This window comes from Aythya marila, assembly GCF_965140915.1.
Source record: "Aythya marila genome assembly, chromosome: 6".
In the NCBI taxonomy this organism is placed as follows: domain Eukaryota; kingdom Metazoa; phylum Chordata; class Aves; order Anseriformes; family Anatidae; genus Aythya; species Aythya marila.
Window position 1 is genome coordinate 17504943 of NC_139047.1, and position 26770 is coordinate 17531712.

At 39.4% G+C, this 26770-nt stretch overlaps 1 protein-coding gene across 2 annotated transcripts; it reads left to right on the forward strand.

Annotated features, from left to right (window-relative positions):
• Positions 1-30: 30 nt before the first annotated feature.
• CIRSR (corepressor of RBPJ and splicing regulator) lies at positions 31-22305 on the forward strand. Of its 2 annotated transcripts, XM_082763555.1 has the most exons (10): positions 31-161; positions 1120-1214; positions 1754-1827; positions 3389-3402; positions 3495-3550; positions 3914-3962; positions 4173-4290; positions 17481-17587; positions 18991-19076; positions 20732-22305. In XM_082763555.1, the coding sequence occupies exons 1-10, from the start codon at positions 90-92 to the stop codon at positions 21453-21455; spliced, it is 1395 nt and encodes a 464-aa protein (XP_082619681.1). In that variant the 5' UTR covers positions 31-89; the 3' UTR covers positions 21456-22305. The 2 variants fall into 2 exon arrangements, with proteins under 2 accessions (XP_082619681.1, XP_082619682.1); XM_082763556.1 differs by lacking the exon at positions 3389-3402 and having other exon boundaries at positions 117-161.
• The last annotated feature ends 4465 nt before the right edge of the window (positions 22306-26770 follow it).

Sequence of the window (26770 nt, forward strand, 5' to 3'; positions counted from 1 at the left end):
GAGAAGGAAGAGGAAGGCCCGCCCGCCCCGGAAGGCCCGCAGCCGGCCCGGTGCGGACAGGCGGCGGCTCCCCTCTCGCAGCCGCAGCCATGGGGAAGTCGTTCGCCAACTTCATGTGCAAGAAGGATTTCCACCCCGCCTCCAAGTCCAACATCAAGAAGGTGAGGGGTGAGGGGTGCCGGGGGGGGCTGAGCTGGTGCCCCGGCGGCGAGGCCCGGCCGTGCCCCGAGCGCTTCGCTCCGTGGTGTCCGGGGCTTTCCGGAGCCGTGCAGGGGCTCGGGGGGGCGGCCGCAGGCAGCGGGGCAGGGAGCTGGGGGCCGGCGGGGTCGGGGCTGCCCCCGCGGCTCGGAGGAGCAGGGAGGGGTCGGGCAGCTACACTCGAGCTCACGCCCCCAGGAGATCCGCAGCGTGAAAGACCGCTGCCGGCTGAAATCAGGCGTTAACTGGACATTCAGAAGCGATTCGCGTTGATTTTGGTGTTCTCGCTTTCTAATGAACGTCTCCCGTGGCATAAACTGACCTGTCGTGGCAACGCCGTCCTCAGTGTTATCTTTTCAAGCTGATGATTTTGGTTTGGAAAAGCAAGTGTTAATAAACAGGGGGAGGAAAAGGCAAGAAAAAAAGCTTAAAAATAGTTGCAGTTTGAGACTTCTTCACAGGCTTGTGTAACTCTCTTTCCCTGGCTCCGCCTCCTGAACACGCATCTCCGTTGATAAATAAACACCATACACCAACAAGGGAGCCCCCCTCCTGGCACCGTGTGCTCTCCTTTTCCCAGTATTTCCCTGCTGTCTGACCTGGCTGCTGAGATTTCATCCCCAAAAGAAAAAATGTCACCATTCCCAGAGCTCCTGAGAGAAGCTGGGGTCCGATCAGGGTCTGCCCTGAGCCTTGGGTGTCAGGGTGTCAGTATGGGAAAGCCCAGGGCATTTTCTGAGCTTACTTTCCATTTGTGTTCCTAAACTTTTCCACGTTTTATTTCTGAAATGTTGTTGAAGTTTCAGCTTATCTTTTATACAAAGTCAATTTACAGTAGACTAAACAAGTGATGTAGTTGTACATGGATCTTTACAGTAAGTTCTTGTTTGTTTAAAGTAGAAACTGACTTGTTTTTACTAGGTATGGATGGCAGAACAGAAAATATCATATGATAAAAAGAAACAAGAAGAATTAATGCAACAGTATCTTAAAGAACAGGAATCCTATGATAACAGGTGAGAATTGGCATACCGTCACATGCTTCTTCCTTCCACCTCCTCTTTTCATGACAGCGAAGGTCATCTGAGTGTAAGTTATTTCACAGACTGTCCGCCACTGACCGTAAGTGAGGTCAGTGACTTGTGTGTTATTATCTGTTTAAGCAGAAGTCACAAGAACTTCTTTCAAAAGGTTTATGTGGGTCCTCATTTTCCTTTTAACATCTGCTACATTGAACAGAACAGCAAGTAACCTTGTACAGTGACATACTCTGATCACACAGGAATCTGTTTTCCATAATTTTGTGAACACAGAATTGTGTTTCAGTTGTGTTTGAAATGCGTGATCTTTGGTACGCAGTGGAGCATACAGAAGTGTTGACTGGTCTCTCAGTTCTTTTGATATTCAACGTTTGGTGCTCAGATTAACAAATGACAAATTTCAAGTTGCTATCACAATTTCCTGCTGCACATTTCTTTCTTTTTTTTTCTTCAATAATTAATACGAATGTGAATGTTTTGTGTGTAACACTACAAACTCTGTCTTTTTCATTTAGATTGCTTATGGGTGATGAGCGTGTGAAGAATGGTCTTAATTTCATGTATGAGGCCCCACCTGGAGCAAAGAAAGGTACTCTGGTTTCCTGACTGTGAGCAAACAGTGTTGCAAAGCTAAAATCACTCCAAAGAAACAAGCATAGTGTCTTATATTTTAAAATAACATTTTCAAAGCGAGTTAATGCTAGAAGGTATAGTTTTTAGTTCTTCCTGTGGGAATATGTGGAGATGCATACTATTTAATAATTTTGTTGTAATAATAGTTTGATTCCTCCTAAACTGAGAAATTGTTTTTAAGCAGCAGTTCAATGTGAAGAGAAGAAAAAGATAAAATAACTTTTATGGCAACAGCAGAAATTCAGTCCTTGACTAAAGGTGTTTCTCTAACCAATTACAAAGTCATTGCATGAGGGGCAGGAACTAGACCTTACCAACACAGTAACTCAGACTACACAAACCTGTGTTTGGCCTGCTCTCCTTTTTAGAAACAGCAAGGTCACTTTTGCTTAAAAGATCTGCTCAAAATTCAGCCTGATCCATGTCAGGCATGGGAGATATCAAGGAGTTAATTAGCTGAAGTGTTATAAAGAAATAAATACTGAATGATCCAACTCTGGTGGGTCTGTGTCTATGTTTAGTAGATTCATAAATATGAGTTACTGATTACTGTCCCCACTGAGCTGAATTTCTGAATTTTTATTTTTGAATATATATATATAATTCTATCTGCAATAATATAGCCAAAATATTTCATCATATTTGCCTGAAATATTTATTTTCATCATATTTAATATTTTCATCATATTTACTGAAATATGACCTTTTAATTTTTTAAAAGTTTTAAATATGACACTTTTAACATGAAGCTGTACTGGTAAGTATGGGCCCATGGGACTGACACAGTGATTGACACAGTAGTTTTTGTTAAGTAGCTTTTAGGGTATTTTTGAGATCCTTTTAACCAAAGAATTGAGTTTAATATAAATTGAACCTGTTTTGCAGTAAGCCCATGCCTGCTAGGAATCATGTTAAACTTTGTCAGAGGAAAACCTTTCATAAATTGCAATTTCAGTTTCATGAATTGGCTAGTGAAAAAACGTATTTTAACAGAGTACTGTACTGTAGGAGGCACTATTTTATTTTGAGAAATTTAGGTTAGGTTTCTCTACTAAGCTTCATCTATTAAATTCCAATTGAGTTGACTATAAAGTTAATGATAACCTACCAGGGCAACTCCTTGTATAACTGGTATGACAGACGAAGTGACTGTGAAACAAATCCTTCTCTCTCTGAAAAGCAAAGAAAACTTCACATTGTAGAGTCCAACTCCAGGACGTTTCTGCTGCCTGATGGTATAATGTTGCTTTGGCAAACTTCTAAAGTTTTTTGTGCTTCTATATCAAAGCAATATAATTCTAAGAAGATTTGGTTTCAAAGGATTTGTAACTGCATGTACTAGAAGCTGATTATTTATTAGTGTGCTCTATTTACTTTATGTTACTTTCTGAGTATTTGTGCTATTGTATTAGTATAAACCGTAAAATACTTTGTTTCCAGATTAGGTGACAGCTGCATTTTAAATGTATAATTAATGTATCATCTCTTTTCTTTTCATGATTTCTGAAAACTTGAAGAGGAAGCTAAAGAGGTATTTCATTACACCATTTCTTTTGCTTTCTACCTATTTACTTTATTATTTTTTTTTTAAAAATCAAACTTTCTGTGTTTTCTGTTTTATAGCAAGAAGGAGAGACTGAATACAAATTTGAATGGCAAAAAGTCGCCCCTCGAGAAAAGTAAGATATCTCAATTTTATCCAAAGAAATATATATTTTTTCCTATTTACCTTCCATAACCTCTTATTTTTCTTACTTCTTACTCTTTTTAAGCAGGTTGTATGTGTAACCCTTCCATTTCCTCACAGTTAATTAGTAAAACCTCTAAACCTGGAACCATTTCCTTGATCAGCTTAGTTTTTCTTTGAATTTTATGTCCGTGTTTGAAAATACATTAAAGCCAACATTTACCAGAAGCATATCTCTGAAATAGGTACACTTAACAATAAGAGGTCTCAAAGTAGTTTTGTATGTGATGATTTAAAAAAAAAAAAAAAAAAAAAAGTGAATTTAATATGTTTGTTTTTTGTGTTTGTGTAACAGATATGCTAAGGATGATATGAATATCAGAGATCAACCATTTGGTATCCAGGCAAGTTACATAAATTTCACTCTGTGGATGTCTTGGGTATATTTCAAATATTATCTAACCGCAGAACATTCACATGGACTCTCTTAATTTTATCATCTGTTTATCAGTGAGTTTAAAAGCTTTTTTTATGCCTAATAACATGTACATTTCTTTAAGTGTTAGGTTGAATTGTTAGGTAAATTATGGTTTGTTTGTTTGTTTTCCTTTTAGGTGCGGAATGTGAGATGTATTAAATGCCACAAGTGGGGTCATGTAAACACTGATCGAGAATGTCCTTTATTTGGCCTTTCTGGAATTAACGCGAGTTCAGTCTCCAGCGATGGTTCAGGTAGGCAGTGAATGCCTTTCAAAGGGTCTGGTTAGAAATTTTGGGGAAAATCATCAGGTGTATTTTGGAAGGTTTAAGTTTATCTTATTTGAAAGGGTTAATAAAATGGGGAAAATGCTTCTTTATTTCAACTGTGCTATCCCCAATTTCAAATTACTTCAAAAGCTAGGGATCTAATTGTTTAATTAGTAACACATTTTAAAAAGAATCTGTAAACACTGTTGCCTTTAATTCTATCTGTGGCAAAAATTCAGAAGCTGCCATTAAATTGTTTATATAAGATTGACAATATCTGTCACAAAACAAACAAACAGAAAAAAACCAACAACCCCATATTGTCAAAGACTGTCCCAGTTCAGAAATTCAGATTTGGACAAACTGCTTGGAAATCTGTAATGTGGCAGGATGTCTTTGCTAATCATCTGGGGAGAAAGGAGAGTTTTTTTTTTTTTTTTTTTTTTTTTTTTTTAAATATATGTAGTTGTTTTTAATATGGACAAAACCATCTTTACAAATGCCTGGTTTCTTCTCAGCTGTCTTATTGTTGCTTCAGGAACTACTTTTTTTTGTTTCTCTTTATGAGTTTTCTGTTAGTATTAGATTAAATTTAAAGAAGTGGATGGATATAAACATTCAAATTGAATGTTGTTTGCCTACAGTAGTTTGTTATAAGTTGACTCAAGTTTGTAACACTTCTGATATTCTTAAAGTTGTGGTTTGTTAGGAAACACCTGGTAACATAGGTGAGTCTTCAGACTTGTTTTGCATTTTAAGATCACGTGCCATGTGTATTCAGTTTTGTAGGGATACCATTACAGTTGCACACTTGATAACATCTATTTTTCTTCCATTTTTTCTCAGGTTATCTATTTTATGTAGTAGCTCTTAGTTTTATTACATGTTTAGCCTACCAACAATATTGCCGTTCAGAATTAGACCACCTAGATATGTCGTTTCTCTGAGATGAGACGTAGAAGACTTAAGTTAAAGGAAATAGTGTCTCTTACACTCCTCTGCTTTTAGGCATTGTCTGATGATTATACCATTGTATTAGCAATCCTGTAGTTTACATTCACAGCCTTTATATTCAATAGGTTATAACATTAAATCATTTTCTTACCTTGTTCTTATCTTAGAAGAAACTGTGCTTGGAGCATTTGGTGGTGGCGGAATTACATGGTGCAGCTGTAGGTGTCAGATATGCTTTTGTGCTGCAGAACTTTTTCTTTCAGTTCAAATTATGTGGGCAATTTTTAGGAGCGCTTGGCTGGGAAATTTGAAAACATTTGTGCATACTTGCACAAACTTGGGAATGGACTCATCATTTGTAACAGTGTAAAATGGACACTTTGCAGTGTCAATGTAAGGCTAACTACTTGCTTCAAACCTAACCAAACTAATTATCTAGATGCGGGCAAAGTTTGACTGCGTGGGTGTTTCCTACTGAGAGAGATTGTCTCTAGTTAGCTTCCCAAACAGCCATACGTAAGCCTAAGAGAGGTTGCACATGATGAATTTTGTATGAAGGAAAGAGCTGTAAAATTATTTATATGTTCTCAGACTGTGCAAATGACCTAACATTTTCGACGCTGGAACTTATACGACAGTGTGCTATGCTGAGCACAGACTTCTTAACAGGCTGAGAGGAAAGATTTCAGCAAGTAGGGGCGGGTGACAGATCAGGATTTGTATATATATAATTTGTTAGACACTGTTCTTGGATTTAAACAATCAGCTGTGATGATACTACTACTTTCTCTTCCTTTCTTTCAGGCAAACTATATGTAAAACCACTAGTAGTAACGTTAAACAATTACTTTTGATTTAATAGCAGATAAAAGGCTTATAGGAAGTAGTAATATCATTAATTAGATCAGCAGTAAAAAGGTTGTCTGCTTTTTCTGACCTCAGGCATGCAATCCTTTCGTCAGCTTTTCTAAATCTTAATCTGATTTAAAAACAAGCTAAATTATGCACCTTTAGGGACTTCTTTAGTTTGCATGAGTGTAAACGAAGCACACAGTTTAGTGAGAATACAAGTTACTGAATTCACTGATTCTATTAAGACTCGTAACTTATGCACAGGACAGATTAAGTTTGTCTCATATAAATAGTATTTTCTGAACCCTGAAACCAGTCCTGTGTTGTCTGGAATGGGAGTAAGTGTCTTTGCTGTGCTGTGGATCTTCAGTCAGCTCTGTAAAGTTAACCTAAACTGAAAGTCAGTCAGTCTGTCAGGGCAGTGTTTATTTATTTCATAACAAGACACTGTACTACTAAAAAAAAAACAAAAAAAAACATTCTGACATGTTCTGATCAATGCCCCCCTCCCCAGATATTCTTGGCTTTGACTATTTCTCTTTATTGCTCTTTGTATCCTTTCATTATATCTACCCAATGCTTTTTTTATTAGCCCTAATGCTGAATCAGTCTGCACCTCTAAGAACTTTCTTCTGTTCTTCTGTAAAACACACTTCTTCAAGCTCTGCTTTTATGTCTCTAGACTAAATTTCTAATTTTTTTTTCTGATTATTTTACAGTACTTCGAAAATATCTGTTGCCACACCATTCTTTTTTGATTGGCTAGAACTGTAGAAAATACTGCTGTGTAAGGAACAGGCTTGTTGGTTGTTTTTTAAAGGTGTATCTTTGGAATTTTTAGATAGGGTCCTTGAAAAGAGTTCTGTTGCTCTGAAGTTATTTACTTAGTAGCTCTTATTCTGATCTGTAGTCTTGTCATCCTAAAAAAAAGATGATCTAATGATTCTTTTTTCATTTAACTGATTTTTTTTTTTTTTTTCTAGGCAATGCTTGGTAGTCACACTACCTAACTTTAGGTTAGGTTTCTTAAAACTTTGAAAATCCTTCTCCCTTGTTAGAACATACCATGCATCAGCACAGTGTTGGAAGGTGCTAGTCCACGTACCACAAATCATCCTGGCTGGTAGCAAATTCCAAAGTAGTCAGTGCTTGAAATCCCTTGACCTTGTGGTAGTACAGTTGATACTAGATGCCCATTGACATTGCTGATTTCTTGAGAAGTATCTTGTGAGAAATGGTGTGGGTTCCCTGTGGAAGGCTTCTAAGAGATATGTTCTTCTGAACCTTGCTGTTCTGCTTTAGAGAAGCACACCTAATGCAGAGGAAGGTAGATAACTTTGTCTTGTTCGCTGCTCTCTTCCCGCATTTACCCAAATGTGAGTAATTGGATTCATGTCTGAATTGCATCATGCAATAACTTTGAAGTCTTTAAAAATCTCCTTTGTAGAATGGTCACTGCTCTCAGGAACATTACTGAACAGCTAATTAATCTGGAAAGGAAACAGTGGTAGGCCACAGTATTGCTAACAAATCTTGATGCATTTACAAAGGATTGGCACTCACCTAATAGGAGGGAAACTTTCATCTTTTTCCTTGGTTAAAAGCAAAAGCTCTTCCCAGAAAATGATGTGAAAATTGCTTTATTAGGAAAACTAAATTACTGAGTTAAAAACTGCAAAAGCAGCAGTCATTCCCCATCCTTCTTTTCTTCCCCCCAAAAAGCCGACATTCAAAGATCTTCTTTGAATGGCATCTTCAATTTAATAAAAGCACAGGGGGTAATTTGTATCTTTAAATGCCCAAATCAGTAAGTTTCGGTAGGACTTGGACTCGTTATTTGAATGAAAAGTTAAGTAATGCAGAAGCTGTTTTACCAAATGAGTATTTCATGTTAAAGGGAAAGAAATAGCATGTGAGCAGAACAGTGAATTAGAGGTTTGTATGGTGAGCTGCCAAAAAGCACAGTTCCTGCATTTCAGCATTTTTGCCTTTTTTGTTTGTTGACAGAAGTTTTCCAGAGTAGTCTGCCATTAGAAGGTGCTTCAAAAAATTTTCTACTTTGTTCTTCTACTACTAATACGAGAACTGTACACATGACTTCTAATAGCCAGCATTGTTTCCTTTGACATCTCTACAGGCAAAGAAGATATTGAAGAGCAATTAACACAAGCGCAGTATGTGTTTTGTTCTACTGTTCTCCTCCTCCAGGAAGAGAGCGAAGTAAAATATCTTATCTGGGCTCAGGCTTTTTTTTCAGCCTCAAGGGAAATGGTTGAGTTAAAAATGAATGAAAATGAAACTTCTGTGTCAAATTGAATTGCATTACCTAAAGCTCTTGCTCTTTTTCCTCATGAGGAAAGAGTTATTCATCTCCTATTTATAATTTTTCAAGCATCATAAATAACCACCATTTTTTCTTTCCCATAAATTCTACAAACTGCAATTCTCTTGTTTCAGCAGAAAGATACTTGTCATCGAATTTATCTTATGTGACGACTGCATTGCGATCTTCCTCTTGTCACATAAACCACAGCAGCAATCGCCAATCAGTTTTAGTGTTGAGTAACTTGCATGCAAAGAGCAGTTGACTTTGGTTTGCTCAGGTGGCACTGCTGCAGGTTAATGCATGCTTGGCACACAACTCTGTTTTATGAGGAAAAAAGGCCACTATGTTTTGGGATCTGAAATACACTGCAGCGCTCCAACAAACAGAAAAATAATTACCACCAGTACCTTAACTTAGGCTTGGTGGCTTGGTTATTTTGCTTCTGGGACTGCTTTACTAATCTAGCTCGTAATTCATACTGGAAAAAAAAATAATAATCTTACCATTAAAAAAGCGCCTTTTGAATAATATCTCACCAGTGAATAGAGATTATTTTTGCAATAAGGCAATTTCAGTGGATGTGGTTATCATGGGATAATCACACCCCTGGGGTACAGCCTTGTCTGTAATCTCCCAGGAGTGTAATTATTTCATGATAACTGCACCCCCTGGTGTTGCATTATTTCCATTATGAAATTCTTAGTTTTAGATATAAAGTAACTTACTTTGATCACTGGAAACTGCAAAGTAGTGTTAGAATGCTCCAGCTGTGAGGCTTACAGAGACCAACTTATAAGATTTACTTCTCCTTTGCAAAGTTAAATTAGGCAATCAAAATGCTGCTTTGGGCTAAACTGATTTACAGTTTGTTGTTTTTTTTTTTTTTTTTTTTTTTTACTGATAGAATCGTAGCTTTCAAAGTTCAGACGATGAAAATACCTGTTGTGGTGCTGACTTTGTGCAACTGCATGTATATGCATGTGTAAAATATGTAATGTGTACCAGGAGAAAAACATGTCAGTAGCCTCTGAAAGTTTGACTGTACATTTTTAAAAATTATTAATCAGCAACATCTGTTTTGTTGTGCTTTTCAATAATTTTTGTGTGTGAGGCCTGAAAAACCTTTGACTTTATTAGAACAGGGACTCATAGGTTTTATGTGCAAAAAGTTTTTGAAGTAATGTTGTTAATTCACTTCAACATTGCCTGTAACTGCCCTGGCTGGGTGAACTAAATACTCTTTTTTTTTTTTTTTTTTTTTTTTTTTTCGTGCAAGCAATCTATCTTCTTCTTCCATTTTGAAGGAGGCAGATGGAAGAAATTGATAAAAAAAATAAAAATAAAAATATGAAAGCTTAAACACTTACAACTTAAATTATATCTGTTTTGAACAACAAGAACAACAAAAAACTGCTAGGAAACAATTTATTACTTTCTTATGAAAAAAGGCATTACTACATTATGAAATGTAGTCTCAGATGGGGAGGTAATTTTATGAATGCTCTAGTTAGTGAGATACTAACATTAAAAAAAAATAAAAAATGTTGGCCTAGGAAACCTAATCCTGGAAAGTTCTGGGCATCCTTCTCTAGTATGAAATCCTTCAAATATTTTGCAATCAACTGGCTCTGTACATAATTCTTCCAGTGAAATTACAGTGAAAGCAAGTACTGTAAAATGATTTAAATGTTAAGGATAATTCAGACAAATAATAATAAAAATGTGACTGGATATCCAGAGCCTGATGTTCTACCAAGATTTTTTTGAAGAAAAACCAAAACAAAACAAACAAAAAAGCCACCTCAGTTAATGCCAATAATTTTTTTTTTTTTGAGTATACCTGAACTAATTGGGGTTGTGTCTGTCACTTGATGATCTGAAGCTTTTTGGGGTGTAAAATTCCTTTCTACGGTAAATGTTGAAATTATCAACCATATTGAGCCAGGAAAAATGAAATCTAAGCATATATTATTATGTCTGTAATCTCACTCCATTTTTTTCAGTGACAAGTATGGTACCATTTTGTTTTTCAACAGATAAAAATTTACATTGTATTGGGAACGCAGGACTGGATTGAAGTGTTCTCTTGAATCTGTATTAACAAAGAGAAAGTACTTGAATATGCTAACTGTGACCATTTGTATTAATGGTCATCTGTAGAAACGCATAGTGTATGAAACTTTCCTTTATGATCTGCAGCTGAGACCTTTGATTGTGAACAGTAGGAGCCCTAACAAAATCTCCACATAGTTCAAGAACTGACACATTTTAGAATAATCCTCCATTTATGCTTCAGAAGAAGCCTCTGTATTTGGTGTGAATGCATAAAATACAGATTTCTATTAGAAGCCTTTTGCTTGGCATTTGAGTGATAAATATGGATTGCTATAGCAGCTTGATAAGTTAAATGGTTTTTACTTCTTAAAAAAGTAAAAAGGAAATTCAAGATTCTCTGAAATAGCCTATGACAAAAGCATGGCAAAGTGTTAAATTCAGCTAAACTGCAGCTACTTCGAAGAAAAGCTAATTAAAAGCCAGAGTTTTTGCATTCATTGGTCTCTCTCAATGCCAACTGGAGCAGTTGCTTTGAAGTGTAAATATGGTCTGAATGCAGTCATCTCTGAAATGGATGGAAAAATTATCAGTAAAAATTTTCAGTTATGAATTAGTGGAGGCAGCATAAATTTGCTGGGTTCTTCAAGACAAGGATCATGGTCACATAATTATGATGATAACTCCTTGTCATTTAGATAAATAAGAAACGTCTATTCTTATCTCTGTCATAACCACCATAAAAATTCACACAAGATGCAGTGTGATTATGCTCAGTGCATTTTATGTCATCTGCAAAATAACATATCAAACTGCGCGGAGAGCACAAAAGCTGTATGGATATGTTATTGACAAGCCTGTCCATGCGAATTCGAAAATTAGTTTCTGTTTTGAAGAAAACCTAAAAAGCCTCGTATCCAAATGTTAGGCATTTGCTTCCACACAGAGAAGGTAACATTCTGAATTCAGAATATATTCATCCTCCTTGCGATGGTGTGCTAAGCTAAAACCCACTAGCAGCATGGTTTTCCAACACCTAGTTAACGTGAAAGAGCTGTTTGCAGTTCAGTTGTGTCATGTGTGAGCTTAGGATGTGCAGTTCATCTTTAATGGATAATTCAATAAAATCCTGTTTGTTTTGTTTAAGGATCACTAATGAGGGGGTTTTAAAGTCTGAGTGGTAGTTGCCAATTTGATCGATCAATTCAACAGCAGAGCATGACTTTAATATTGTTGTCACATAGAAAATCAAATTTCAATTTGGAAGAGTTATGGCATCATACTGTCCAAGATGCATGTAAGAAAGAATGATGACAACATGCTTAGGCCTACTTTGTTAACAAAAATTACGTGGCTATAAAGGATAAGTCTATAAAGGATACAAGAGTATCTTGTCCTTGATTCATAGGTGACTTTTTAAACATTGATAGAGGGGCGTATACTGAGTGCAAAGTATACTGCTGAATGGCTAGCATATCAGCCAGTGTGCTTTTTCACATTTATGTTCATATGAGCTGCCTCTCCATTAGGAAATCATGAGATGTCGAATGGTATGATGTGATATTTTGAAAATGATCACATCTGTAAACTAGAAGATATCCCACACCAGAATGCGTTCTTGGCATAGGAAAGCTCTACAAAACTCCAAATGTATTCTGCATATTCCGGTTTGATGAGACACAAAATGAGCATTAGTTAAAATGAAGGTTTAAAAGTTGTAATTAAAATGGCACCATGAAAAATCTACTCCTTTTTTTCTGTATTTTTAATTGAATAGTCTACTTCAATTTGTAACAATACATAACAGCAACCACTATGTAAGCGCAACTGGTTGCTATAATTTCCTTTGCTGCAGGTGGGCATATTGGTTACAATATTAGTGCTTCTTATCTCTTTGTTTTCCATATGTATTCCATGATAAAAACCTAGTTAGAAAATTAATTGATTGCAAAGACTACTTCAGTTTGTTATCTGTACTGGTGACGGCAGTGAAAGCTTTTATCAATAAATCGAGGAGATACTGTCGAGTATGCATCATGAGTAGATAGATGTAAAAGCGCTATTTTTAGTGATACTGGCAATCACAATATTATTGTCTGTCCTTCCTGCCACTGAAACTGTTGTAGAAAAAGTGGTATTTAATCACAGTTGTTATGAAAAGAGGCTTTAACATACTGTTCTCTAATGTTGGGTAATTTGAAAAATGTGCTTTAGACATTTTAATGGAGGTCTGCTGGATGGTGTGTTACAGCTAGCATTGTTCTCCCAAGAGGAGTCCTTTGCCCATGCTCATTAGAGGAAATACTTTGGCAACAACAAAGTGTTACACACACAGCTTCATGAGAAGTACAGACAGAACTGAAAATGAGTTTCAGCTATAGGTTTTTCTCATTTCTGGGCTGAGAGTGGGGGTAATGATGTGGGGCAGGAGAGCTTGCTGTAAGCTAGGCATTTAGTAATTGAAATCCAGAATTATATTGCCCCCTGGTTGTTTAATAGAAGCAGAATTGATTCTGTTAAATTGATCTCAGTTAAGTGCGATAAGAAATTGGAGTGTTCTTTGTTATAAAAGCAAATTGACAAAATGTTGTAGAAATCTTGGTATGATATCCTTCTGCAATTCAGTATAATTGATGCTCACATACGCTTCAGAAAAATTCTATTTACAGCTCTTCTATTTATTTAATTGTATGAATATTGTAGGGATGCACCAACAGCTGTCAAGCTAAGGTTGCACTCAGGTTGTACTTGATGAAGACTAAAAACCCTCTTTTCACTCTTCATTGAGTGGTTTGAGCTTCCAGATTTAATGCCCCACCTCTGAGTCAACTGAACTATCTCAATGTTTTCCTTAAATGCTATCTTAAAAAGAAGAAAGAATTAATGCATTAAGAACTTCTCTGAGAAGTAAGAAGCAGGAATAAACTGTAGCCTGTTTGCTTGAAAACATTATTCCTTGAGAATTGTAAAGACCATGAAAAAATATTTTTAAAATGCTTTTGTGAGTCTTTATTTATGGAGCCTGTGCAAGTCCTTAATATAATTTTAAGTACCTGTAGCTGCAGAAAACTTAACAACATGTCTTAACGCACAAAAATAAGTATGATATCAGCATACAATTAATTTCAATATGTGGCAAAAAGCTTTTCTGAGACTGGATTTTACAAAAGATAAATGTTTCAGTTTTAAACAAGTGTCATCTGGAAAAGTTTTAGGTTTTTTTTTTCCTATCAAAATGTAAATTCCAGAAAATAAGCTTGACACATAGTCATATTCAAAAATAGCAAGGTACTGTATTTGACTTGTTTCAGAAAGAATAAAAAACAGATGATGAAACATTATAGCTTTGAACTTATTTTTAGTTAGCTGATGGATGAATGCTGAAAGACTAGTTGTTAGAAGTCCTAGCAATCAGCTATTTTTACAGGATTCCTGTATCTAAATTGCTGTCAACTCATGACACAATGTCATCTCCAGACCTTTTCACCTGCATGAGATGATTCAGCGAGCTTCTTCACAGACCATCTCACAAGTCTATAAGGAAACACGTATATGAGGGCGTCAGTTTGCACAGTACACAGTGTTTTTCTACCTTCATGTATAAATGATTCCTTGGAATCATATTCCTTGCTGTTCAAGGAATACCTAGCTAGCATCAGTTCCCAATATCTTAGCCAAGAGCCCCTCAACTTAAACTTACTATCTGTTCTTACCATGTTAAACCATACAGGGTTGTTTTTTTTTGTTTTTTTTTTTTTTAATATTTTATTTATTTAATGAGAACTTAACTGAAGGAAGATGCATAGCTATAGTTGACTTCAGATTTTGTCTGAAGATCTTGCAGGGTGATGTTGTAAGTGTAGTCATAAATCAATGATAAACCGAAAGGATTTACCTCTTTGGCTTACCAAGTAAACAGTTTGATCACAGTGGACACCGTCATGTCTCTAACAAGCACGACTCCACAGCCAGTCACACCAATGAAAGGAAGATGCCCTCTACCTGAAAGCACACTGGTGGCTCCACAGTTTTAGCTTTAGCTCCTAATAAGCCAAGGACACTTCTGAGAATAATTTTTTTCAGACATGCTATGTGAGGTTCAGTGTTTGGTTTTGTTTTTTACTGTTTTTGTCTTCCTTGTTTGTATTAGCCAGGAGAAATATCCTACTTAATTTTATAGTGTGGAAAGGAGTGTGGTTGTTTGCTCACACATTGTCACCCACAGCTTTTAAGACTACTACAAAGCAAACTGGCCTGCTTGGGTTGTGCCTGGCCCCAGTCTGCGCATGAAGGGTTGTAAAATAGGACTTTGTTTTTTATTGTACTTTCATTTATGGGGTGGACTTATTTTCTGTTGTTTTCTGAACCCTTTGGTTATAGAAAAACTAATGTATGTAAAAAAGCTTTGTGGAGGCATTTCCTTACAAGCCAGGATGAATTTAAATTACTGTTCCCTCGCCACAATTAAAGGGAGACCAAAACAGAAATAACTTGATTCAGAAACCACTTTAGTCACAGGGTTCTGTGGGTATGTTTAATGTAGCTTGTATACGTGCAGAAAAGAGGAGTAACAGTGATTCGTTAGCTGTCCTTGTTATCGTAGTACCATCTTGCAACTAAAATGTAGCAGATGGAGCCATGAATGTGTTTCCCTGATGGCATTAATAAGCACAGAAGCAGAACTCATAAATTTATTTTTAGCCTAGTTTGCTTTCCTTTTAAGCATACCTAGTATGTGTGTTTGTTTTTTAAACCTAGTGCTGATTTCATCTCTTAAAAAGCAAATGGAAACTAACTCAGAGCTTTGTGTGTGGTTGTGTGGTGGATCCGGGCTTGAGCAGGCCTCTCACAGGCCTGCTCCCATCTGCTGGTCTGTGCTTTAAAGCACAACTGCTGTCAGTTGGACAGAAAAGCACAAACATCAGTAATATCGTGCATTGAGATTAGCTTTTTATGTAAAAGAGGAAATGACTTTACTTATCTCTTTCCAGTGCTGTTGTGAGTAAAGAATGCCTGATCAGTTAGCGCTGTGCTCTTGTAGGCAGGTATGCCTTCGTGCCTGTCTGTTCGTGCACGTCTGTTCGCTAGTCTTTGTGCATGACTGTAACAGTAGGGGCTCCCTCTTAGTCTTCTTGCAGATTTCCTGTATAAATTTGGACAAGTTGTGTTTCTCTGTTTACCTAATCACACTGATGGGAATTGTTAGTTATACAGTACAGTTCAAAGTGTGTACAGTGCCCCAAGACACCAAGGGGGAAATACCTGCAGAGTTAATTACCTTTCTTTGTTAGGCAGTGGCTCTTCCCATGTTTGAATAAAGGGGAGAATACAGGCTTTGATCAGGTCAAAAGTTCTGATTTCTTTGCTATGGTGAAATCTTTCTTTGAGAATTTGCACTTGTCTCCATTCAACTTCCTCATACAGGGCTTGGTTTTGATTCTGTACTTGGCACACACGCATGTGTGTTAACAAGCATGTATAGGTACACCAGGGAGCTGGAACTTTTGTTTCTTCTCTTTGATTAGTCTTTTAAATTTGAAATAAGCAAAACTGTAGATGCAAGAACACATATATGTTCATTAACATCAGTGAGCTTATAATTACACTGTAACACATATAAAGAAAAAACTCTTTTGTTAAAAATGTATGTGCAGGGGAAAAAAAAGCCCCTACTTAATAGATCATATAAACTCAAGGAGAGACTAAAAGGTATCTCATTAAAAAATTCCTTTGCCTGGTAAAATAAGAAACTTGTAAAGAAACACGGGGGCTCCTTAAACTATTTCCAAAGTTTTATCTTCTTCAGTCTTGTTTTACATAAAGGCCTGTTTGTTTCTGTGAACAAAGTGTTATACAGGAAAACTAAGAAAAAGATGAAGCTGACTTGTTTTGAGAAGGTACTATTTCATATTTTCCATAATAAAAAATTCCAATCACTTTTCATACTTTTCCACATTAAAAATTCATGAGTTTTGTTCTTCTCCACGACTAAGAAACTCTTAAAACCGCAAAGCGGGATCAATATTTTCCATAAGACTAAGTTAATCTTATCATTTGCAATTAGTTCTCTGAAGTATTGGTAGTCGTCTATTTGATGCTCAGTTTTACATTGCTTCTAATTGTACCTACTAGATTTATCTTATGCAGTATTGCTAATTCATTGACAGGAAGGCTAGTGAATGAACTGGTATGGAAATTTACTAATGTGACCAACCAGAGAGGGTATGTTTGGGGTGAACAGAAAGCAACTGATCAGAGAATTACTTCAGGTTTTGCTGATTGCAGTATTCGTTTAAAGCAAAAGATTGAGTTATGGGATGTGTAAGTGACACAGTCAAGCTTGAACAATCCAAGCAAAGCTGATGTGCCTAATCCTAAACATCTACTCTAATGCAACATACTGCATATTTTGAAGCTGAAACTCATGAGAAGACTTACAGTAACGCCCAGAGACCTGTTTAAGGGTCACTAAACTAAGTAAGGACGTAGATTAACTTTTTTGTGTATTTATTTTCCATATATATACCAAGTTTCTAATGATAGTTAGTTGCTACATTTAAGTCAATTCAAAAATATGTCATTTTGAAAAATGCCTTATTGGTGGCATATTATCAGTGTACTTTCCCATTGTCTTAGGGGAGAGGAGACACTTAAAAGTCTTACTGTATCGTTTAGTTTCTTTAGTTTTCCTGTGTTTTTTGTACTGTAGTAGAAATACACTACTAGACTTACCTAAATATATTGTTTTCAACATGACAAAGTTACATAAGAGAATCCCCTTGTACTTAAAGAAAAATGCAATTATTTTCTATTCTGAATCTCCAGACTGCTGTTTTAGAAAATCATATCTGATTATTTGCTCAGCAGAAGATTATTGACTTGATTTAGCTGTGATTTTACTTAACAAAGCTTCAACTGAATTCCTACTGTGGAGTCCAAAAAAGGTAGAGAGATATAAATGATACATTCAAACTGTGATTTTTGTGAACAGGGCCATCAATGCACCCCTCGGAGCTAATAGCGGAGATGAGAAACAGTGGGTTTGCACTGAAACAAAATGTACTGGGGAGAAACTTGACCGCAAATGATCCATCACAGGTAATGATCTTTTTACCAGTAAGCTGAAAATGTCTATAAATCTAAATGTGATTGCTTGTGAATTGCTACTTAATGTTTTCCAATATGCATATCCATAGGAAAGCTGAATAGCTGTACCAGTAGAAAATCTCCAGAAACTTACTGTGTTCTCCAGCTCTGTTTTAGTCAGAATGGTGAATCATGTTACTTTTTTAAAAACTATATGTAATAAATTAAGTACCTCATTTGGATGACAAGAAATTTAATTTTTCATGAAAGAATGGTTACGGGTTTTGCCACTTAATATTGTTACACCTGTTATTTCTGAGAATGCAAAAATTTAGTTGTCTTTATTTAGACTGCACAAGGTACACTTCTAGTTGAGGTGCTTTGATAAAAATGTAAAGTGTAAAATATATATATATATATATATATATATATTTATTGTGCAAGCCACAACGAAATAACCTTTGCTCATGTGGCAGGATAATCAAGCCAGCAAGTGACCAAGTTTGAAATAGAGAGGGGACAACAGCCCTCAGCTGTCCTTTAAATGCTGGAATAAATCAACAATTCAGTGTGTACCCGTGCATTTAAAAAAGCTATGCACCCCAGAATACATGTAACAGATGGGCACTGTTAAATGGATCACTGAGATACCAGTCTGTTTGCTTTATGTTAGGTGTGATGGTTGTTTTTTTGTGTGTATGTGGAAGAGCTTTTTAATCTTTATTTCTTCTTTCCCCTCCTAAGTGTGGCTAAAATTAAAAACATCATAGTGGAGAACTGTAGTGTTCCAGATGCACATAATTTGAAGAATTCAGGGTCTTAAAAGTAGCTATGCTTTGATTGTGATACTGTAGGCAGATTGTATGATTACAGTATTTTGCGTTGCTAGGACACTTTATGAACATTTAAAGACTAATAACGCAACAGGTAAGGTAGATGTGCTAATGCCCATTTTCCTAATGACTAAACTGAGATAGAAGAGTAATTTGCCTAAATTACTCTGGGTTTGAGCAGGACTAGCATCTTACCTGTTCACCCAAGCATGGTAACAATGAGGTGACTTATCCTAGAGAATCATATGGGCTCCAAAATTGGTTCATTTTTATTAACTATTTCAGAAATGTTTCTTTCTCTAGCAGTGATTTTTCATATGTTACTAATAACTTCTGATGTTTATCCCCCACATTATAGCACCTACTCAGTTTTGAGATAGGATGTGGGTGGGTGGTTTGTGTTTTTTTTCCTTATAGCAAGTATGTCGGTCTTCCAAAGAGTTTTCAGCTGACTTGGTAATGCAAGTATATTTGTGCTTGTGCAAAAATAAGGTACATGCAGATGCATCACTTTTAATACAGAAGTCTGAATGAAGAGGTTATTTTTATGCAAAAAATTAATGTCCTACAATATTTTCCTAGGAATTTGTTGCAAGTGAAGGAGATGATGATCCAGAAGTTGAATTTTTAAAATCATTGTCAACCAAACAAAAACAGAAACTTCTAAGGTAAGTGTTGGTACCTAGGGGAAGGGATCAGTATTGGCAGTAGTTCTGATTCCATCATTGTCTTGTGCAGCATTGTCCTTGTAACTCTTCTATGCCATTGGTACAGCAGAACATCCACTTAGCTTAACATACACTTGACCACAAATAGCACTGTGCAACGTATTTTTTTTAATCCAGCTGTTCTGTTTTAATACATCCATTCTAACCTAGTTGTGCTGCATTTGCATTGTGCCTCATTTCTAACTGGGATACTGAAATAATAATTGGTTCATTGAAAATGCTGACAATTGGTATTTAAAAATATTATTTTGCATTCTGTTGCTTACAGTATCTTCTTCTGGTATTAAAAATTGTATGTGCTGGTTTACTGGCTTACAATTTGGCCAAGTTTGTTATCATCATCATCTTCTGTGCAGCTAAAGTCAACTTGATGGTTGGCCTAGCTGAGCACTGCTCTAGGATCAGGGTTTTGTAGTTTGCTGCTTTAGCTAAGCCAGCAGAGGGAGCTCCCCGTATTTCTCTAGTTCTAATAAAAAGTTAATGAGGTTTTCATTCTTTGCTTCTACCCTACTGACTTTGTACGTCAGGCAACTCACAGTTTTTTCCTCTGTTAATTTGCAACATTATCTTGAAATAACCTGAGCGTTTCTAAGATGAAAAGTATGAACTACTGCCAGGTAGATCTCATACAGGTATCACTAGTTAAAACAGCAGTCAGCCTTTTGGGTTAAAAACACATGTTGTATACATGGGGAGCAGAAGGGGAGATAGGTGTATGGTTAAGCCGTACATGGGTAGGGTAGGTACATATGATATTTGCATATATAATAAAACATTATTTGAAAATATCGTGCATATTATGTTTATTTTAAGTAAGGAACTTGTATGTAGTCTGAGTAACTTAAAGCAGTATTTGTGAACTTCTGCTGCCCCAACACAATTAATTATAGAACTTTATATTTTCAAAGTTGAACTTCATTAAGTATGTGGGTCTTTTAGATGTTAGGAGTCTGAAAGGATTTTTTTTTCAGTGCGCTGAAACTAGTTTCACTGTTCAGTCACTGAGTTTCTGAGGATAAACACAGAAGGCAATGAGTTGAAAATAGAAAGCTAGGTAAAAGTAGTTGAATGGCAGTGAATGCATGTGAGTGATAGAGTATTGTAATTGTGGCTAGAAATTTAAAATTTCTAGTTGTGACAGAAGAGGTTATTGAAAACAGCAGTATTATTTGCCTGGAGACCTCTGAGACATAGGTAGGCTTTAAAGTCTCAATTTCCATCTTTTTGCTAATGCTAATTGCTTTTTTTTTTTTTCAATTTCAAAATCTGCTATGAAGATGCACAAATAAAAGAGCAGATTGACAATAAAAAAGCACTACGGAATACATGTATTCCTAGTGATAAGGCTAAAACTTATCTCTTTGTAAATTAAGGAAATGCAAAATTATATTGTAATTATGGTTAGCTCAAGGTTAGAAGCTTAAAATAATTTTAAATACTTGGCTGAAAGAGGATTGAAATCAACATGCTTTTATGGAAAATAGTGTATTTACTGTGTAGGACATCTGAAGTAGTCAACTTTAAAAGACAATGACTGTAATTTAGAGTGTCTTAACAAGTCTGATTGCACTACTCTTTTATTTTGAAAATAAAAGGAAATTGGATCGTCTGGAGAAGAAAAAGAAAAAGAAGGACAGAAAGAAGAAAAAGCAGCAAAAGAAAAAAAGCAAGAGTAAACACAAGAAACATAAGATGAGCTCCTCTTCCTCATGCTCCAGCGAGTCTTCAGGAAGCAGCAGCGATAGTGAGACTGACAGCAGAGATAAAGCAGCACAAAAGAAGATGTATTCTAAGAAAAGAAAAAAAGACAAGTTTTCAGAGGCTAGCAGCAGTGATTCAGAAGGAAAGGCAAGGACTAGGAAGGAAAAACTTTATGAAGATCTCTCCAGTAGTCACGGTAACAAGGACAAAGACAGGGAGAAGTATAGACTTTTAAAGCAAGATAGTTCCGCGGAGAACAACAAACAGAGCTCCTGTGAGGGGGAAGGAAAGCCCAAAAGCAGATACCACAGCACCAACAAGAGAGAGACTGAAAGAAAAGAGAGGGATAGGAGAAGCCAAAGTGTGGATGAGAGGCGAGGGAGAAGCCCGTGCACAAGTCACAGCAGTTACAGTAGGCAAAGGCAAAGAAGAAGTCCAAGTGAAAGCCCAGCTGAAGAGCGGCACAGGAAAAATGAAACCAGAAGCCCCAGCACAGATGTGCACAGACAGGAGAAAAAATACAGAGAGAGCAACGGGGACAACTGCAGTAAACTGGAATATAGAGAAAGGAGCAGACGCAGTAGAAGCAGAAGCCGAGAGAGGAAAAAAAACAGATAGTGTAGGGGACAGGTGCAAACAAAAATGTCTCCTTTTTGATGAATACCTTTAACAAGGGCTCAATTACATATTGCTGTTCATTTTCCAACCTCCGTAACTAGCATTTCCTAAATAAAGCCAACAGCATCATTTATCTAATGTTATAATATTTGTAAATTAGGACAAATATTACGGTATTTTTCTTACTGTATAAATATACTTGTTGGCAAATATCTCTTGTATACATGCGGTAATTCATAGACCTGATTTTAGTGTTTTAAAATATTTCAGAGCAGTATGTGATATTCTTTGTTTTGTCAAGGATAATTTTTGTTTTTAGATGCAACTGTGAAGGGAAGCAGAGAGTAATTTGAGAAGAGTCCTGGGATATGTTAAATGATAACAAACACTTGAGATAGGACTGGATAAAATCGCTGCTTCCAATATCAAGACATCATATTGTAGAGTTGGTTGTGTTGTTTTTTTCATACTGAAGCATTTTTCCTAAAGTTCCCCGTAAGAGATCAATTTCATGAGTTAAAACAACAGAGAAACAGAGTTCACATAAGTGTGTAGCCAACATTTTTTTGACCTCCTGCCGTGTACAGCTTGGTCAGGGCTATCTAAACATCTTGAACCCCTGTTGGTATGTGTCAGTACAATGTCAAGTTATTGTTCGATAAGCTCTCAAGACATTAAAAGAATATTTACTGCCGCAACTGCTCCAGGTATTTCATTGTTTGTGGTAGAAAGTCGATGTAAATATTCATCTTCCTGGTTTTGTGAAACGAACTTATTTTTCTTGACCATTCTTGGTCATTTTCTGCACACACTATAAAGATGAACTTCATAATAAAACTCCTTATTCTTTAAAAACTGTAAGAATTGCCTTCTTCTCCAGAATTTGTTCTGAATCAGTACAAATTCATAAGGCTGTGTATTTATTGTGAAGGGAATTCTTTGCCAGTTCAGGGTGACAGATGGAAATATGTTAGTAGGCAGGTGAAAAGGTGTCGCTGTACTTAGTAATCTGACGAGCAGGTTTCTTCCCCTCCACTGACAGGACAAATGGGACTTTTATTACCAGTCCACTTCTACTTCTTAAAACTGTCATGCAGAAGTTTTTCAATATCACATGGAGTATAATATATGGTGGAAGTGACCTGGCTTATCTTTTAAGCACATGTGAATGAGTTTGAAAGGGTGAACCATTAAGCGATGTCACCTTCTTTTAAATGCTTTTGCATTAGGTTGCTCCAGGCGTTCTTGATGAAGTAGCTGGGAGTTAAAGGGCGTGCACAATTCAGTAGAGTCAGGCCATATATTAATGTGTATGTGAAAGCTCTGGTTTAGAAGGAACAGGAGGAGGTGGCTAAAATGCCCATACAAACAATCTAAACAAAATCTCTTGTGAAGAACATATTATCCCTCTGGGAAGGAGGATAGGCAGGCTAATGTGATAGGGGAAAAGGCATATTCTCATGAAACGTTTTCCTGTTAAATGCAGCATGAAAAACACAAAGAATAATAACTAAGTAACGGAATGTGCTTCTTCTCCAAAGAAAGACCTCTTCCTTACAGGTCGGTCTGGGTGTCGCTGTGTGGCACCGGCACAGGAATCTGCCCACTGCTGCCAATAGCAATGCAACCAACTTCCCCCCGGAGAAGGAAGGGCAGCTCGACACCGAGGCTTTTAGGCATTGTGGCGGGCCCTGCGCTGTATTTGTCTGCATGTAGCTGAGGTGTACGCTGCGTACAGCTGGCCTTTCTGCCCAGGAACACGGCAAATAGCAGGGGTTTGCTGCGATGGTGGCCGTTGCGGGTGGCAGTTAAAGCAGGACAGTGCCGTTTGGGAGGCTCCCATCTCACAGACCATCACCTGAGGGCTTCGCAGGGAGCCCTTCCCTCAGCCCACTTTCCTCCCCGTTCCCGCTGCGAGGGGCAACGGCCGGCGCCTGACGAGGCGGCCGTCGTGCAGCTGGGCCTGCCCCGGCCTGCAGGTGGGCCTGGGGCCCGGGGCCCGGCGCGGGGGCGAGGCCGGGGGTGGTCCCCGGGGCCCTGTGCGCAGGCTCCGGGCCGCGGCGCTCCCGGCGAGACCCCTCACGGCGGGGCTCGGCTGGGGCAGCCCGCCCGGGCCCGCAGCGCGGCTGCCGGCCGCAGCGCTCCCCAGCCCTGTAGGAGGTGCTGTCGCTTCGCGGATGACGGTAAGAACGCCTCGTGCTGTTTTATTATTATTATTCTTTATTTAAAAAAGAATTAAAACGCGGATACGGGTTAACGCGTGGCCGGTGTACGTGTGTGTGGGGGGGACCGCGGCACCGTGAGGCGGCTCCGTCAGCCCGGCGGGGGCCGGGAGAAGTTGTGAGGCGAGGGCGGGCGGGCGGCTGCCCGGCCCCGGGGCGGCCCTGAGGGAGGGAGGGAGGGAGGGCGGCGGGGCAGGGCCGGGCAGGGCAGGGCGAGGCTCCGGCTCCGGCTCCCGCTCCCGTCCCGCTCCCCCCGGGGGTCTCCTGCCGGGGGCGGCCGGCGGAGGGGGGCTCGGAGCCGAGGCGTGGAGGCTGGGTGCGGGGAGAGGCGGCGAGCAGGTGACTTCCCGATCGAGTCCCCCTCTCGGATCGTTACAATAAATATCCCTGAAGGAAGCTCTCTATTTATGTTGTCATTGATTAATTCCCGCTACCTCATTTGATTCCGATTTAGAACGATTTGATTCTAATTTAATTAGCGTGTAATTTGGATGTACATAATTACTGTAATTACCACGTTCAGGTGAGGCAGAGCTTTTAAGGCTGAAAGGCGAATCTCAAATTCGCCGCCGCCAGCCTACCTCCGCACCTCGCCGGCGGACGAGGGCTCCGCGCCCCGGCAGCCAGGTAGCAATTAGCCCGTCTGGCGAGCGGGGCGGCGGGCGAGCTGCGAGCTGAAACAGCCCGGGACGAACCTGAGGAGGAGGAGGAGGCGGCGGCGCGGCTTCGCCCGGTGCCCGCCGGCGGGGGACCCGCCGGCGGGCACCGGGCGAAACCGCGCCGCCGAGCCCCTTCCCCGCCGCCAGCCCCCGCTGCAAGCGGCTCGGGGCTGTAGGTGTCGCCAAAGAGCCGCCGAGCTCCGGAGAGCCAACCTAGAGCCACCCCCCCCCCCTTCCTCCTTCCCTTGACATAAAAGCCTTAAGGATGTTATTCCTTGAGGAAATTTGGAGCTAAATTGTTCTCACTTAAAATAAACACTCAGCGCGCCAATTACGCCCGGAGGGGCGGGATTCCGCCTAGGCTCCCTCCGTCGCCCGTGCGGGGACGGTGCCGGGGGATCGCGGCGCACGGGGGCTGGATGCGAGCGCACCGCGGCTCCCGCACGCAAAGTTTGTATCGGCGGCGAGGGGCCGGCCGGGCACGGGACAGGGCGTTTGCGCAACAAACGAGTGTTTTCCCGTTAGGACAAAAATATTCAGGGTGTCGTTTAAGTGTAAAGCCAGCTGTCGAAGCCGTAATTCGCCGCGGGGGGACAGGGGACAGGTTTCCAATGTCTCTCGACAGGGGCCGAGTGGGTGATACTAGCTAAACCTTGTCTCCTGGCGCTGTCCCCCACCACCCTTATTTTTTCCCCGTTGCTCGGTGGCTGCCGTCGTTGCCTTTTGTTGTGGGTTTTGCGTTTCCTTGCGTTTTCGTAACAAAAAGCCCAACAAAGGTGTCGAGGGGCGGTAGGCTCCGCCCGGCTCGGCCCGGGGGCTGCCTCCCTCCCGTTAGGGACCCCGGGACCCCCGGGGGCAGCGCCTCTCGCCGGGGCTTTCTTTCCTCTCCGGGGGTGCCCCTCGGCCGCGGCCGGCGAGGGGGAAACGGGGTTTGGGGCTGGGTTTTCGCGCCGGCCGTCCTTTGTGCAAAAAGTTCCCCAGACCATGTAATTATCGCCAACACGTCCGAAAGAATGGTGTCATTTATTCTTAAAAAGGTGACATGCTGCCTATTTTCCCGGTTAAACGAACCGGCTCCGCGGCCCGGAGCTGCTCCCTTCCCCGTTTGTGGGGAGCCCGCGGGTGATGGACGTTTTCTGACCCGAGGGGGCAAAGGCACTGCCACGAGGTCCTTGATCACTGAGCTGCGAATCGTAACCCCGGCCGGGCAGAAAGCGGACCCGCACGGTTCCCTTTGATGTGCTTTATCCCGCCCCGCACACAAAGCCGCCTCCCGCCCCGCACCCGGCGCATTCCTGGGGAGCCCCGACAGCGGCGGCCCGCGGGGAGCCCCGCGCCCCTTCGGCCGGGATGAGAAGGGAAGGGAAGGGAGGGCTCCTGGCCCGCTCGCCCCGTTCCCCCGGGCAGCCCCGGAGCAGTGGGTACTCGGTGTTCGGTGCGATGCTGCGTCCCGGCCGGCCGCCGAGCCCGTTTCCCCGTGCTATTCGCATCCCCTGTTTTGTGGCGGATTAAAATATTTGTATTCCTCCAATCTGTGCCGGGCAGGCTAAATTAACTTTTTTTTTCTTCCTCCCCCTCCTCCTTTTCTTTTTTTTTTTCTTTTTTTTTTCTTTTTTTTTTTTTTTCTTTTTTAATAACACAATTATCTCATTTAACAATTTGCCTTTAAAAAAATACTGTGGCTGTTAGGTTGGTGGTCAGGAGACAAAGGGAGTGAAAATAATTTTCATTTCAATAATTGCCTTCTGGTCAATTTAACTGTGCCTTATTTTGAAAGAGCCTGTCTAAATGAGATTCCTGTCCCAAATGTGTTCCCAGGCCTTAGCCCAGCCTTTAATTATTCCTGAGTTTTTTTTCTTCAGAATAAGACGCTGCACTGAGTAATCACAAAGAAGTCAGAGAGCATCCTTGAACCTTTTCAATAGCAGAGCCACTGATATTCAAATAACATGCAAGGACCATTTGACTGCATGGGGACATAAGCATTTCCAATTCACTATTTGCATAGATCAACTGTCTTTGAAAAGGAAAGGAGCAGTTGTCTTCCATAACATTAAAAAGCCTAGTTATCAAATCAAGTGCTTAGTTTGGGGCTTTTAAAACGTTTACATTTTATCTCAGGTTGCCCTTTACCGTTTGACATGCAAATTTGGTGCAGTTAATTTGGACAATTAAAAGGATCTTCAAGGGAGCTTTGTCACCGAGAATATTCGGAGTTTTCCCCGTGGACCAGCTGAGATAAAGTTGGCCAGAACAAATGATGTCTAGGAGATTAATTAGATATTTGATAAGACATGAATCCCTAATAAGGGAATACAAGGCACAGGGGGCTGCTGTGTGCTCTAAGTCAAAATTAATAACATTTAACAAGATTTTCATTTAGGCATGAAATGTCTTTTCCGGAGTATTGACTCTAGCGATTTATTCCCCCGAG

Excerpts from the sequence above, each read along its gene's own strand:
- CIRSR (XM_082763555.1), top strand. The coding sequence starts at position 90 with ATGGGGAAGTCGTTCGCCAACTTCATGTGCAAGAAGGATTTCCACCCC. Across the intron at positions 3,963-4,172 it reads ATCAACCATTTGGTATCCAG|GTGCGGAATGTGAGATGTAT; the intron begins GCAAGTTACATA and ends TTTTCCTTTTAG. Across the intron at positions 19,077-20,731 it reads CAAAAACAGAAACTTCTAAG|GAAATTGGATCGTCTGGAGA; the intron begins GTAAGTGTTGGT and ends TGAAAATAAAAG.